This window comes from Seriola lalandi, unplaced genomic scaffold, assembly GCF_002814215.2.
Source record: "Seriola lalandi dorsalis isolate HSWRI2012SDOR001 ecotype SW California unplaced genomic scaffold, Sedor1 jcf7180002054688, whole genome shotgun sequence".
Lineage (NCBI taxonomy): Eukaryota > Metazoa > Chordata > Actinopteri > Carangiformes > Carangidae > Seriola > Seriola lalandi.
In genome coordinates, this window is record NW_019525241.1 from 2191882 (window position 1) to 2205323 (window position 13442).

Here is a 13442-nt window from a genome sequence, read left to right on the forward strand (position 1 = left end):
AAGTGATCCCCTTTTGTTATTGGTGTTTCCGTACTGTTGTTTAATGTGATATTACAGAAATAAATACATAAATGAGTACAAAGTTTAAAAAGAAAAAAAAAACTGATAGTACAGAGTGGAAAAAAGATTTGTCTAATTAAGGGAAGCATCAGTGGTTCAGCAGGTTGAAGAAATTAACAAGTTTATTCAATGTAGTTGTGTTGTGTAAGCAGAGTCCCATCCTAAACTGTGTGTTAATGGTTACAGATGTGTGTTGTGCCACTTTACCTCCATGACCACAACTACTGGCGGAGAGAGTCCAGCAGGAGCCAGAGCAGCACTGACACCAACAGGGTAAAACACCTGTATTTGAACTGAAATATTATTTGGAAAATTATATTTAGTCTTATGTTTTAGTTTTTTTGTGTTTTTATACCTAATGTTTTTTAAATGACTTTTAATGTAACACCTCAGCGATTACAGCAGCTACATATTATAAAATGTTAATGTAGGATTGAAAGAAAATCAACACTCACAGCTACATGTGGCAGAAAACTGTCATGTTTGTGATGCTGCGACAAAGATGACATGACAAGTTACAGTGTACAACAGGTGGAAAAGTTTGAAATTAGCACCTTGTCGGACGAAGCTGAAGTCCTTGAACAAAATGTAATGTAAATAATTATAAAAAAGTAAAATTATAAAAAAGTACGACCAGCATGCATCTGGAAGGATCTATGATCTTTTAGCAGAGCAAAAGAGGCAGCAGGAGCTATGAGTTCTTTTCACTAAATAACCCTCATTGTTTGCACAATGGTGAATCGGTTGCCTTTTGATTTCAAGTTTATTTCAAGTTTGATTTTAATTATGAACAAATGGTCCCTACAGAGGGTGAACTGTTAGGGTTTAAAAGAAAACAATCGATCTTTACTTTTTTTCTTTGCATAAAACAGTTTATTTGCATTTAGCCTGAAGCGCATTAGCTGTAGTTTTACTGTATAAATATTAGATAGTAGAAATGCCTCTAACCTCCGTCCCTCTGGTTGAGGCTCTACTGATCTGTGAGGCCTCGGTGTGTGAGAATTAGATGTAAGTATGAAGCATCCTCTGCTGGAGACATGGTGGAAGGCAGATCGTCTCTGTGTCCCATCCTGAGAGAATACAGAGTCCTCCTGGAAGTCAGGAAGTCTACACCCCTGAAGACTGAAGTCTCCATGGAAGTGTATCTCAGCTCTCTGCCCTCAACCTTGTTCAGCAGAGAGATGATGTAAAGGTTTTCTACATCATCATCATCAATGATCAGGGGAGGATGATAAAGGACCATCCCGTTTGTTGTCCTGCAGCCCAAGCATTACACAGGACAAGACATCTGCCCACAGGAGATTCAGCTGCTTCCCATCACATCCTATTGGGAGCAGCGGTAACATCTGTCTTCAGTTTCTCTGCTTGCATGTGCTGCAGACAGCTGACCCATTGATTGTTTGTCTTCTCGCAGGTCTTCATGTGCACCCGGCTGACGATTTCTCGTTCCGCTGACTGTGTGTTTGGTTCCACCTCGGTCCGTGCGATCAGTCTGGTCCGTCTGATCAGTGAATTTGACGTGTGGCTGGCGTTCAGAGACCGGTGGGTGCGGTTGTATGATGAGAGCTGTGGATAAAAGTGTGGAGTGGAGGTGTGTGCTGGAGCGTTACATGTCTGATTACCTTTATTACTGCTGTCAGTGGTAGTTTTGTAGAGTGGGCTGTAGCAGCTCACTGTTGGGCCGAGGTGATAACTCTGACACATCTTGTGATCAAGTGAGTCAGTATCTGACGTCCTAAACTGGATACTATCATTAATCACTGGATGTGCTATTTCCTGTATGTAATAGTTTTTATTTTTATGATATAACAGAAGTGGTCTATGATTGATAATGTTGTCCTCCATAAAACACTGGGAAACCCTGCAGCTCTTGAATGTCCACCAAGTGGCTCCCACTTTTACTAGGACACTAACTACAAATAATTTAAATTTAGACTAAATTTTTAATTTATTTCTTCTAACTCACTAAATGTCAGTTTCTACCAGTATATATTATGGAGTTGTAGTATTCCTGTAATAATGCTGTGTATAGTAATCATTAAGTAACTACTGTGACCGGTGTTCACACTTTGATGGCGCTGTTTTAAAGCAGAGAAGCGTTACACCCAGGTCAGTTACAGAAGCCATTTTGGATGAAATGCAATGATCCATTCTGTGAGACAGGAAACACAGACTGAATCCACTGATACAGCAGCAGTCTGAGAGTCTGACCTGGTCCTTCACTTCCTCCCTCTGTGCATCTCTTTAACAGGCTGCTGAGAGCAGGAAGAGGAAGAGAAAGCAGGAGAGCAGCTCCGGAGCCCTCCAGGAGCCTGCAGAGAGAAGACTCCGTCAGACTGCTGCTGCTGCCCCGTCAGACCGGAGCCTCAGCCCCCGGCCCTCCACCTCAGCCCCACAGGCCAGACTGGAAGATGTCCAGCTGGATGTGAGTACTCCAAATGTATACACAAGTGTTTGTTTTCACCTTCCGCCTGTTTTTCTATCGGTCAGAACCATTCTATCTGAGCTCAATGGTCACCACACACATTTCTCCCACTCTGCTGCGTCAGTCTAAAGGGTGTAGCTGAACCAGTCTGACCTTCCTTCTCCTCCCCTCTCTGTGTCTCAATGTTCAGGAACAAGCAGCAGGAGAATGGGAGCAGGAGAACAGCTCCAGAGCCCTCCAGGAGCCTGTGGATGACATTGAATATGATGACGTCATGTCCTTGCCCCTCTGGCCCAGCCCCTACGGAGCCCAGCATGGTGGTCCGGGGGTCACTGCTACTACGATGGTGGAGATTTTGACGGCCTTGATACATGACTCCCCGTACAGCCCGGAGATGTGACCAGTGAGGTGCAGAGCTCCATGGCTGGACCAGGCAGTAGTTAAAACAGTAACACACACACACACACACACACATTCTGTATATAACTATAAGTATATATAAATATATATATATATATATATATATATATATATCTTTTTTTAGCTTATAGATAGGTTTCCTGCCTCAAATCTTCTGCTCTTTCATTAACTCTAAGTTTGTACATAAGTTTGAACTTTTTACTTTGTTATTAGTTGGTTAAGTTGGTTAAGTAAGAAAAAAAAAAATTTAGTTGATAAGTCATTCATTTCATCTTAGTAGATAAGAACTTAGCATATAAGTTTTCACTCCTTCATTTCTTATTCGCTGGTTAAGTTTCCTTCTTCAAGAAAAAAGATAAGATTAGATAGATAGATAGATAGATAGATAGATAGATACATACATACATACTTTCTTTGGGTTTTGTTGTCCCATACTAATCTGTCTCTGTCCATCAGGTCGCTGATTTGTGGACCTGGAACACCTGTGGCATCCAGTTTGTTTCAGGCAACAGAAATCCAGGCTGTAAACTAACCTCTCTCTCTCTGCTCCTCTCCACAGGCACACCAAATTTTGAGTTTGGTTATGGTGTCTTAGATAAATCTTTGTTTAGTTCCGCACCTTACAACATCCACACTCACATTCCTCACTCATGCACACCACACACTTCTGACTTCACTGATTTACACCCGATGCTGTGAAAATCTAATTTGGCACCTTAATTTGGTTTAATAAAAATATTTTTTTATTAACTTTTAACCATGGTGTGTCTGACTTTTCTTGTGACCACTTGTGCCGGATCGTAACAGTTGATAAGTCTTCTTCTTAAAAAAAATATATTTTATTTGGCAGATTACTCTTTAATTTCTCATAAGTTTATATATACGTTTTTTAACTCTTTCATTTGCTATTTTTTAACTACTTTATTCCCTCTCGGTTTGTGGACATGTAAGCAAGTCTTTCAGGTTTAACATTGTCTACTCATTCTTTTAATATTTTACTTAAAAAAATTCTCTCAAAACTGACATCAGGTCAACCTCAATGTGTAGACGGTGCATTTGTCTACATACTTAGACAGAACAATATCCTTTTTCAATATGTCTAAAAAATATACTTAAAAAGAAAGTAATGGTGAGTCTCTGATCTTTAATTTTATTCAACTCTTTCAATGAAAACAAGCAGAAAAATGAAATGTAAAATAATTTTCTTTCACCAATATGAACGACAAATTTAGATTAATCTAGAACATACAATTGTACGTACCAAAGTATGTGGCAAAATAAGTAATTAAACTATTTAAAACATTTCTATTTTTAATAAGCTTATCTATTGAGACAAAGCTGTCATAACTTCATGAGAGAGGTAAAGGGCTTTAGGAGAGTCTACTGACAATGATCCATCCAACAGGTGTTTCCTACCGTTCATATGTTGGTATAGTGACTGACTAATTTGGTAGATTTCCTATTTTGCACCAAATGGATTTTTTTAATTAATGATGTCAATATTTTAACCTCCGGGTAAGTTAAACCATTTATTAGGTTTAAAGTGAATGCATGTTACATTGACTCCAGCCACTAGAGGTTAGAAAGTGCACAGCTTTAAAGTCCACTGATGATAGTTTACTGTATAAATTTCACAACTTGCACTTACTGGAGCAACGTGAACTTCTTACAACACAACGCAAAAAGTGTAGATGAAACACTTATGAGTAGCATTGTAGTAGTCTTATTGGTAGCAGCTTCAACAGTAGTGTGGTAGTTTCATAAGAAACAGCAGTAGGTAAGAAACCGCAAAGACAATCTACAAAACATATGAATAATCCTAATAACTAATTTCATAAAAATCTTAAAAAGTTCTGCAACAGACATATAGGCTGCTAGATGATTGACTTTTAACAGTAGCACTGTGTTTGAGGGAATTCCGTCCAACTGGACCTCTTTGAATGAGTTTTTTCAATTTTTTTGGGTCAATCTTTATTGAAAACATTTGGATATACAAGTGTGTGTGGCCCTTTAAGGCTCGTACAACGTGTGGCTGCTGTCGTCGCTCACGTTAAACGTCACATGCGGAAGTATCAACATGGACGACGGGAGAGAAGCTTCCACGAATTCACTTTTGAAAGATGGTAAAACAGCTCTATGAACTGCGGCGACGCTCTCTGCCTCATTTCACGGCAGTTATAAAACATATTATCAACAGCGTTGTCAAGTTTCCATCTTCGTCCCGCAGCTAGCTACTGCAAATGCACTTTCCTAGCTAGCTAACAAGCTACGTTAATCATATTTCTTAGTTTTTCTAGGACTGCAATTTAATTGACATTCACTGAAAACTCATTTTTTTCATGCACGTATAATACATTTTTGTACTATTGTTAATATCATTGCTATAACGTTTAAACTACACTCGTGACTGAAACTAAGAAAGTGGAGCTAAGTAAGGAGGATGCACAGAGAGACAGTGTGCAGGTCTTAGCTGCTATGGTCCAGTCTGTTGACAGAGATCTGGCTCAGTCACTGACATGACTAAAGAGAAAGAATAGCAGGCTGAAAGCTTCACTGGTGCTGTTTGAGTTGCAATGCACCAGAGGCCTTATGTTTAGGAATGACATGATCTGTTATGAGAGTAAATGTGCAGAATGAGTCTGAGGACATGCTGCTGTTTTTGCAGAGTGTTACACTGATTTCCTGGCAGGGGACTTTGACGTGAAGACGTACACTGCTCAGGCCATACACCATGCTGTTATCGCTGAGCAGCTGGCCAAGCTGGCACAGGGCATCAGTCAGCTGGACAAGGAGCTGCACAGCCAGGTACCAACCCAGCACATCACAACACAGCCATGTGAACTCACTGCAGGGTGTGAGGGAACACATTTTGTAAAGATAGCAAACTTAAGGTTCATCAATGAAAGCTTTATATGAAACCATGCCCAATCATATTGCCATCTACTGATAAATCAATGTGCTGCAAATAACCTGAATTTTCCATTAAACACCAAGCCAGACTTGGTATAGAATCGTAGAAATAGCTGGCTGTTGAAAGCTGAAATGACTTTTCAATCATTTGGTTAATCAACAGAAAATTAATCAGCAAAAATCGTAATACTTGATCACTGAATATTATATAACTTGAATACTTTTGGATTTTCGTCAGACATCACAAGACATTTGAAGATTTCACCTTGAGTTTTTGGGAAATAGGCATTTTCAAAATTTTCTGATATTTTATAGAACAAACAGTTGACAAAACAACAAACAACAGAGAAATTAATTGACAGCTTAATCAATAATGAAAATAATTGTTAGTTGCAGCCCTAGTAGGAATATAAACTAAAGCTTATAGTTGAGGATGAGACATTCAAAACATTTGCACTGAGGAAAAACAGCCAGGCCTTGTCCTCACATTTTGTATAATTTTCCTGTTGCTAATTTAGTCCTAGGCAGTGATCTGTATCTGTCTCTGTAAAATTGCTAATAACCATTAGTGATTCAGCGCCACCACTATTAACACCTAATAACTGCAAATCATTCAGTTACCGCGGGCTGTTTTCTAAACCATGTCATATTGTTTTTCCATGGTTTTCTTCCTTCCAGACATACAATTGTTTCAGTTTATTCCATTTCACAGAGGAAATAAAGCGGAAATTTGAAACTGGCTTAAAACAGTGTCCCATGGGGGAACACAGTGGCAACCATAACAGTAGTCCCATCCGTTGATTTGTACTGCAACTTTCTTCCAGGTTGTGGCGAGACATGAAGACTTACTGTCTCAGGCGACTGGGATAGAGTCTCTTGAAGGTAAATAAACACTTTTCCATATGTAACTTTAAGAACAAAATTTGTAGGAACAGCTACAAATAGACATGCACCATGGGCTTAGAATGATTAGTCATGGTTATTTCTTCCAGGCAGCCATTGATTTCAGTTCATAAGTAATTCATTATAGTTTACTTTGTTAACTTTTATTCAAGTTATATTATTGTATGACTATTTAAGGATGCAGTAAAATCCAAATGTGATTTCTGGCTGTTGAAAACCAGTGCATCATTGTTCTATGTTGCTATTTCACTAGCCAGTGGTTTAAGTTCATGTTAGTGCACAATGAAAATAAACCAGTAGCCAACATTGCACAGACTGTTATGAAGATGGTCCATTTGTTGAAAACCACTTTTGGTCAAAGTTATATTATTGTCTTTGAGGTTTGATTTTATGACCTCATTCATGTCATCAATGTAATAAAGTTAAAGACCCAACTGTCAGTGATCGTACCAGCATATGAATTCACACAAGCCTTTTGAAAGCAGCCCGATCTGTCAACAGTTTTACCTGCAAATGATGACTGGATGAATGTTTTCAGAATAATCTGCAGTAGCAGTGACTTGGTTTTTAACCCTGCAATTATTGTAGTTCTTGGGTTTTACCACAAGAGAGAGCCAGTAATCCTCAGATGTAGTCTGCGAACAAAGATGCGCTTCAAAATCAGTGTCAAAGTCTACCCAAAAGAAGAAAGAAAGGAAAAAGAATTTGTTGTTGTTGTTTTCAGGGGTCCTTCAGATGATGCAGACAAGGATCAGTGCTCTGCAGGCAGCTGTTGACAGGTATATATATTTCCTATGGCTTTAACCAGATTAGATTTTTTCTTTTTTTCTTTTTTTCTTTTTCTTATTGATATTTTTGATATTTTGGCATTTTCAACCAGCATATAGTTTGGTTTCAAATTGTCATTTTTGTCTTATTTTCTTAACCACACAGAAAACTAAGAGAGACAAACAAACAAACAAACAAACCCTCACAAAACCAGACTCTACAACATCAGTCATGTGTTTGAAAATGACGAAACCCAAATTCACAATGACAGTGATTCATACAAGTACAAAGTAGTTCCCTGAATGGGAGAGACAAAAAAAACAACAAACAAACACGACTAAAACAAAAACTACACAAAATAAAATGGCAACCAAAAAGAAAATGGCCATGAACAGCCAGTATTACAATCAGAAGGCCCTACACATACTGACCAGCGGTATAGCCCACACTGTTCAATGAGTTGTTCATATTGTGCACCGGGCAGGACACAGAGATCAGTCCTTCCAGATTATCAGTTTAGTCCTTATGGATATTGTGTTCTTCCCAGGATAAGGACGAAGATCGTTGACCCATACAACAAGATTGTGGCCAGGATTACTCAGCTTGCCAGACTTCAGGTAAGTCTCCACCACACGCTTGATGATGATTGTATTATATTAACCTCTCTGTTCCAGTGTGTGAATCAGTCACTTTCTCATTTGAAAAGGCGAAAGAGAAAGAGATAGAAGGAAGACACTGACAGTTCTTTGATGGCAGTTTTACCAAAGAACATTATTTTACACCAAACCCACAGAGAAACACTGTGTAGGAGAGAGGTTCAGCATTTTTTGTCTATATGTAGGCAAGACATTTGTTGTGTGCTGAACTGCTGTGCGTGGATGACCAAACAAGCAAGCACATGTTCTCAGTGAGGGCTGCAGTTCTCCTGTTTGTGTAGCTGGGGGAAATCATGATTAAATATTGATGATACAGCGGCTGTAAAAAGGTCAGTGTGATTCTGAGGTCTCTCTCCTGGACTAATGGATCTGTGTCAGTCTGATTTTTGTGTGTGTGTCTTGGTGATCTCAGTCTCTGGAACTAAGCCTTCAGTATAAGCAGGATGCGACTCAAGCAGCAGTCGATCAGTCACTGGAGAATCTGTCATGTTCTCCCTTGTCAACAGCACAATATTTTCCTCTGTCTGCCTGAGATAATAAAAATGCACCTACACATTCTGGAGATGTCTGCACATCAGGACTCTCCTTAAAAAAAAAATCCAATTGAAATGAATAAGAATAAACATGTATTTTGTTTGGATTAATTTAAATACAGCCCACGAAACGTAATTGTAAACTTAATTGTTTTTGGTTTGAGAGCTCTGAATCACCATGCACATCCCTGATTAGTTTATTGATTTACAATGAAACAAAATGGCAATTCAGTCTGATTACCAGGCTGCTAACATTTTTTGCTGTGGTAATTTTATTGTAGTGGGGGTGGTATTTGACAAAGTCATCAAACAGTCTTTTCCCACTATGGCGTTGAATCCTTAATGCTGCCACAAATGATTTGGTGTCATAATTATCTGTTCAGCTGGGCTTATATTTTTTTTTCCCCATCACTTTGCATGGCTTGCTAGTGTTAGATGAGTGGTAACAAAAAGAACAACAGTACCCTGAATTGCTGAGGGCAACTATTACAATAGATTGGTGATTATTACAAATCAAATATTTATTATATTATATTTGTTAAAGAGAGCCACCAAGAGCTCAAGGCATATAATTATCTAATTCTCTCCATTGCATTATAATTCTTCTTACCCTAACCTCAACCCAATATTCCACCTTACCTCAAGCAGAGTTTTCCTGTAATTTTTAGTCTTAAACCCACCCTTAGCCCAACATCACTCCTCTCTGCGATACCTGATTGTAACCTAATCGAAAACTTTACCAGCGCTACAGGAAACACACGGGGAAATGCGATGGGACTGGCAAAAACCCAACTTTCACGCAACACCAGGGAGAACATGTGTGTCCAGCCACATGCTTACATTATTTGCAGACACCAGTGTTGGTTGGCTCGCCATTTCATTCTAGACTTGGCAACTATTTGATAGATGGCTGTGAAGTTTTGTATACGCATTCATATCCCCCTGATGATGAGCCGTAACAAGTGAAGTGATTCCCAGAGCTTTCATCTAGCGCTAACATCAGGTCAACATTTCATTTTGTCCTTTGGTTTATGAAGCTAGGAAAATAAAGACTGTCAGATTAGCATCAGCTGTACATTGTCAGAGTGATTAGCTAAACTAAGATGGTGAACGTGGTAAACATCAGCATGTTAGAGTTGTCATATTCAGCATTTTAACATTTAGTTCAAATTAGCAGTGCAACATCACAGAGCTGCTGTAGACTGTTAGTCTTATGTTTTTACACAGACAGATACACACTATCAGATGCAGATGGCAGCCCGTCAGTCCTCAGCTACACCTCTGCTCCCCCACCACCTCCTCCTCCTCCTCTAAGCTCCTAACACTATACTGAACATCTTCCTCCTCTTAGGCATTTAAACAGTACAATGCTGTCATTCTCTATCAGTGTCAATTTTACATCAACCTCCTTTTGTCTTTTTCGTCTGCGTTACACTGTTCCTTCTCAGTTTACTTTGTTATTATCCATCTTCTTTAAATAACTCTTTCCTAGCTGTTAATGATTTCATGTACAAGCTGCTTCCTTAGAGAAATAATATTGTGATTATGGCTTCAAGTATCGCATCAGAGTAAACAATGCCCTCAAGACCGTTGTCTTTCTCTCCTTTTTTGTGGAAGTGTTTTACTCCCAGCACATACTTGCACATAGTGAAGAAGCAGCAGTAGCTCCATGGTTACCATAAGAGTTGGCATAGTAACCATAAAGCATAATGTTTTTTTCTCACGTGGCTTGGAAAGCAGAGTTGCATCCACTACAGATTCTTTGTCTGAAAGTACCACATCTGTAATAATACTATGAGTACCGTGTGTGTCATCTTACAGAAGGCTATGACATTAACTTCTGAAGGCTTTTGTCTTCTACTTTTATCAGTAAGCAGTTATGACACCATTTTGACTTTATTTTATTTTAAGACGTATTGTAAGTTTATTTTTTTTTTACTAGATGAGGAAAAGAGCTCTGCAGGTCACACTCTGCTGATGACATTTGGGAAGATGAAGATCGAACTGTCTGGTTGAGAAAAAGGGAATCTTTGAATTAGTTGAGGTGAACCAAACTCAGCGTTAGTGGCAGCATGAACCTGGATGCTTTGGTATACTTAGCACACCACCTGACGTCCTCTCTCTCTCTTGCTCCTCAAGGTGGCCTGTGACTTGCTACGGAGGATCATTCGTATCTTGTACCTGAGCAAGAGGCTCCAGGGTCAGCTCCAGGGGGGCAGCAGAGAGATCACCAAGGCTGCTCAGAGCCTCAATGAACTAGGTAAGGACATCCATGTTTACTAATGTCTAATCCACAGTCCACATCTGTTTCTACAAAAACGTCAACTTCTGCTTTAGTGCACTTTTCACACCAGTGCACATCCTCCCAGAACACCTTCGACACGTTGTTTTAAATGACTTGCGTTAGGTTACTAATATTGCATTATTATCTAACACAGAAACACACATTTTACTGTTACGTTTTAGCAAAATAAATTCAAAACAGATTAAATAAACATACTAAGCCAAATTTACTGGGTTAGGGTCTTTGTTCTCTTGCATTATATATCTCCTTGTCACAGTTCGGGGCTGTATAAGGTGTCATCTTCTTTGGAGCTGACATAGGAAATAACTAAGGTCTTGTCACTGTTCTTTTGTGAAGAGATGATTTGTTCTGTGTGGACACAAGGCAAGACATTTGGCAGCAATAAATATATCTGGAGCAGTGGTAGGCTGCACTAAAGTCAACAGTGCGGATGTGTTTTGGTGTATATGATCCCAGGAGGGTCAGAGGAGATCATAGAGTAGCTTCAGTGACGACAGGGCTGTTGACCTCTAAACTAGAGCATGGCGCCTGCTGTGTCAGCTGTAGGGGTGCGAGGCATGATGCTCTGGAATGGCTCCGCAGATTAAAACACTATCCAGAACTTCAACAACATTCAAGCATAAACATACACAAAGACCAGGAGAGTCACACTTACACTCATAAGGGAGTGCTTTTCTATACTGACACTACATGCACATACATGCTTTTATTTTCATTCACCTCCATCATGTCATGTTTGTTTGCCTCTACAACAGTTGGCCCGAATTTTACCATGAAAGCCTACAAAGCCCTTCCGCAGCCAGACCAGGTTCTTTGTATCTATTACTTGTTAGGTACACAGATATTTTAAATATGTGTATAACTACATAAATACTACATACAATATCAGGTGCATAGGCATTGCTTGTTTGTGTTTCTAAATATCACCTTAAATCTGATTTTATTAGAATATCTTCCTAATGACTGTTGGCAGCCGGTCTTTAACACACTGTCATGTTAGCAATGGGCTTTGTTGCTATTTTATCATTTCAATTGATTTATTTATTCATTTACTCTTATTTTTCTCTCTGTCTGGTTTAATTCACTGTGTTAAAAATATTTGCATATGATTCTTAACAGGGTAAAAAATCCTGTTATTTTTATGGCCTATCTGTTGTTGTCTTTCCCCTGGAAAGCACTTTGACAACTGAACACACTACACAGACACATTGCAATTTGATGACTATTCTTTATTTTGGCTGTCAGTGTTGTATTTTAGATCATTTACAATCCCTCCTGTGAAACTCATCGCCTGTTAGAACTAATAAAATCTAAATTTGAGCTTGGAAAAATCGTACTTAATCCTAATTGCCCACAGAGCACCTTGAGAATCTTAGAATAGTACAAAGTGAAGATGGGTAGTTGCTTACTGCTTTACCAGCTTGCCATCATTTAAGTTTCATCATGCGCACCATTGCACACTAAATGCTCAGAACTAAGTGGAGAGAGGCACAGGAGCACGCAATGTGCAGACCCATGTGTTAACATTTCACTGCACGGTCAGCACGCTACAGCTCATAAGTGCACTTTAACTAATAAAAGAAGCAGAGTAATTTATTTAAGCTCACACATGAACACTGAATAAAGAACAGTTCACCTCAGAATGAAAGTGCAGATAGTCACACATATGAATCAAAGCTTTTAGAAGTCTGAAGGACAACTAAACACACAGTGGGGTTGCCTATATGTATCCAAACTCATAGTGCTGAATCTTAATAGATCTAATGGTTCACAATTTCCTGACATTACATCATGGCCCGCAGTCACAGCGCAACATGATCAAATCTAGTGTTTTAGCTCTGGTTTGTTTCTTCACTTCCTGAGTAACATATCTAGAGTAGGTGTCTTTGCATCTTCACGGTTTCCACTGGCTGACGGTGCGCCAGGAATGAAACACCTTGTGTGAGCTTGTGAGCTGGGTGCTGCAGTCCACTCACTGTCTAATGTTCCACCCCAGCATGGAAATACATCACATCAAGAAAGTAATGACACCATTTCACGGGACCTTAAAGGCTGAAATCATACCTGTAAAATGAGGCACAACAGCGTCACCCAGTTTGACCCCATTAATTTTCTCCTAGCTGTCCATCATAAACTTGGTTTCATAGTTAGAATTGTGTGTCTAACAGTGGTTGGATAGGTTCAGAGAACCGTGTGACCTTCTGGTGTCAGCAGAGGAAAAGTGATATTGATGCATCACATGTCTCCGCAACCAGTTATCCATGTGCCATACCCTTGCACCCTTAGTTATCTCAAGGCATTAAGTGTGACAGAGGGGGTTCACAAGGACAAGTGTTTTCAGCAGCCTGTGACCACTTCTCATACCTCACACACAGACACACACACAAACCCCATTGGTTGCAAAGAGCTTTTATATGGGGTCGGTGTCCTTGGTGCTCTCCAGCACAGCAACAAACGCTTGA

At 39.4% G+C, this 13442-nt stretch overlaps 2 protein-coding genes across 2 annotated transcripts in view; both read left to right on the top strand.

The window, feature by feature from the left end:
* Positions 1-246: 246 nt before the first annotated feature.
* Positions 247-2885, top strand: LOC147818146 (uncharacterized). The gene is made up of 4 exons (XM_087178427.1): positions 247-333; positions 1475-1606; positions 2312-2485; positions 2676-2885. Exons 1-4 carry the CDS (start codon positions 247-249, stop codon positions 2883-2885), a joined length of 603 nt encoding a protein of 200 aa, XP_087034553.1.
* A 2068-nt stretch (positions 2886-4953) lies between these two features.
* Positions 4954-13442, top strand: part of cog5 (component of oligomeric golgi complex 5) — a 53506-nt gene continuing 45017 nt past the window's right edge. Inside the window, exons 1-6 of the mRNA XM_023422977.2 lie at positions 4954-5028; positions 5571-5710; positions 6640-6697; positions 7443-7497; positions 8034-8103; positions 10815-10935. Coding sequence (XP_023278745.1) covers positions 4983-5028; positions 5571-5710; positions 6640-6697; positions 7443-7497; positions 8034-8103; positions 10815-10935 — 490 coding nt within the window. The 5' untranslated portion in view covers positions 4954-4982. The remainder of the gene's footprint in view (positions 5029-5570; positions 5711-6639; positions 6698-7442; positions 7498-8033; positions 8104-10814; positions 10936-13442) is intronic.

Coding starts and splice junctions, on each gene's coding strand:
- LOC147818146 (XM_087178427.1), top strand. CDS start 247: ATGTGTGTTGTGCCACTTTACCTCCATGACCACAACTACTGGCGGAGA. Junction 334..1,474: donor GCAGCACTGACACCAACAGG/GTAAAACACCTG, acceptor GTCTTCTCGCAG/GTCTTCATGTGCACCCGGCT. Junction 1,607..2,311: donor TGGCGTTCAGAGACCGGTGG/GTGCGGTTGTAT, acceptor TCTCTTTAACAG/GCTGCTGAGAGCAGGAAGAG.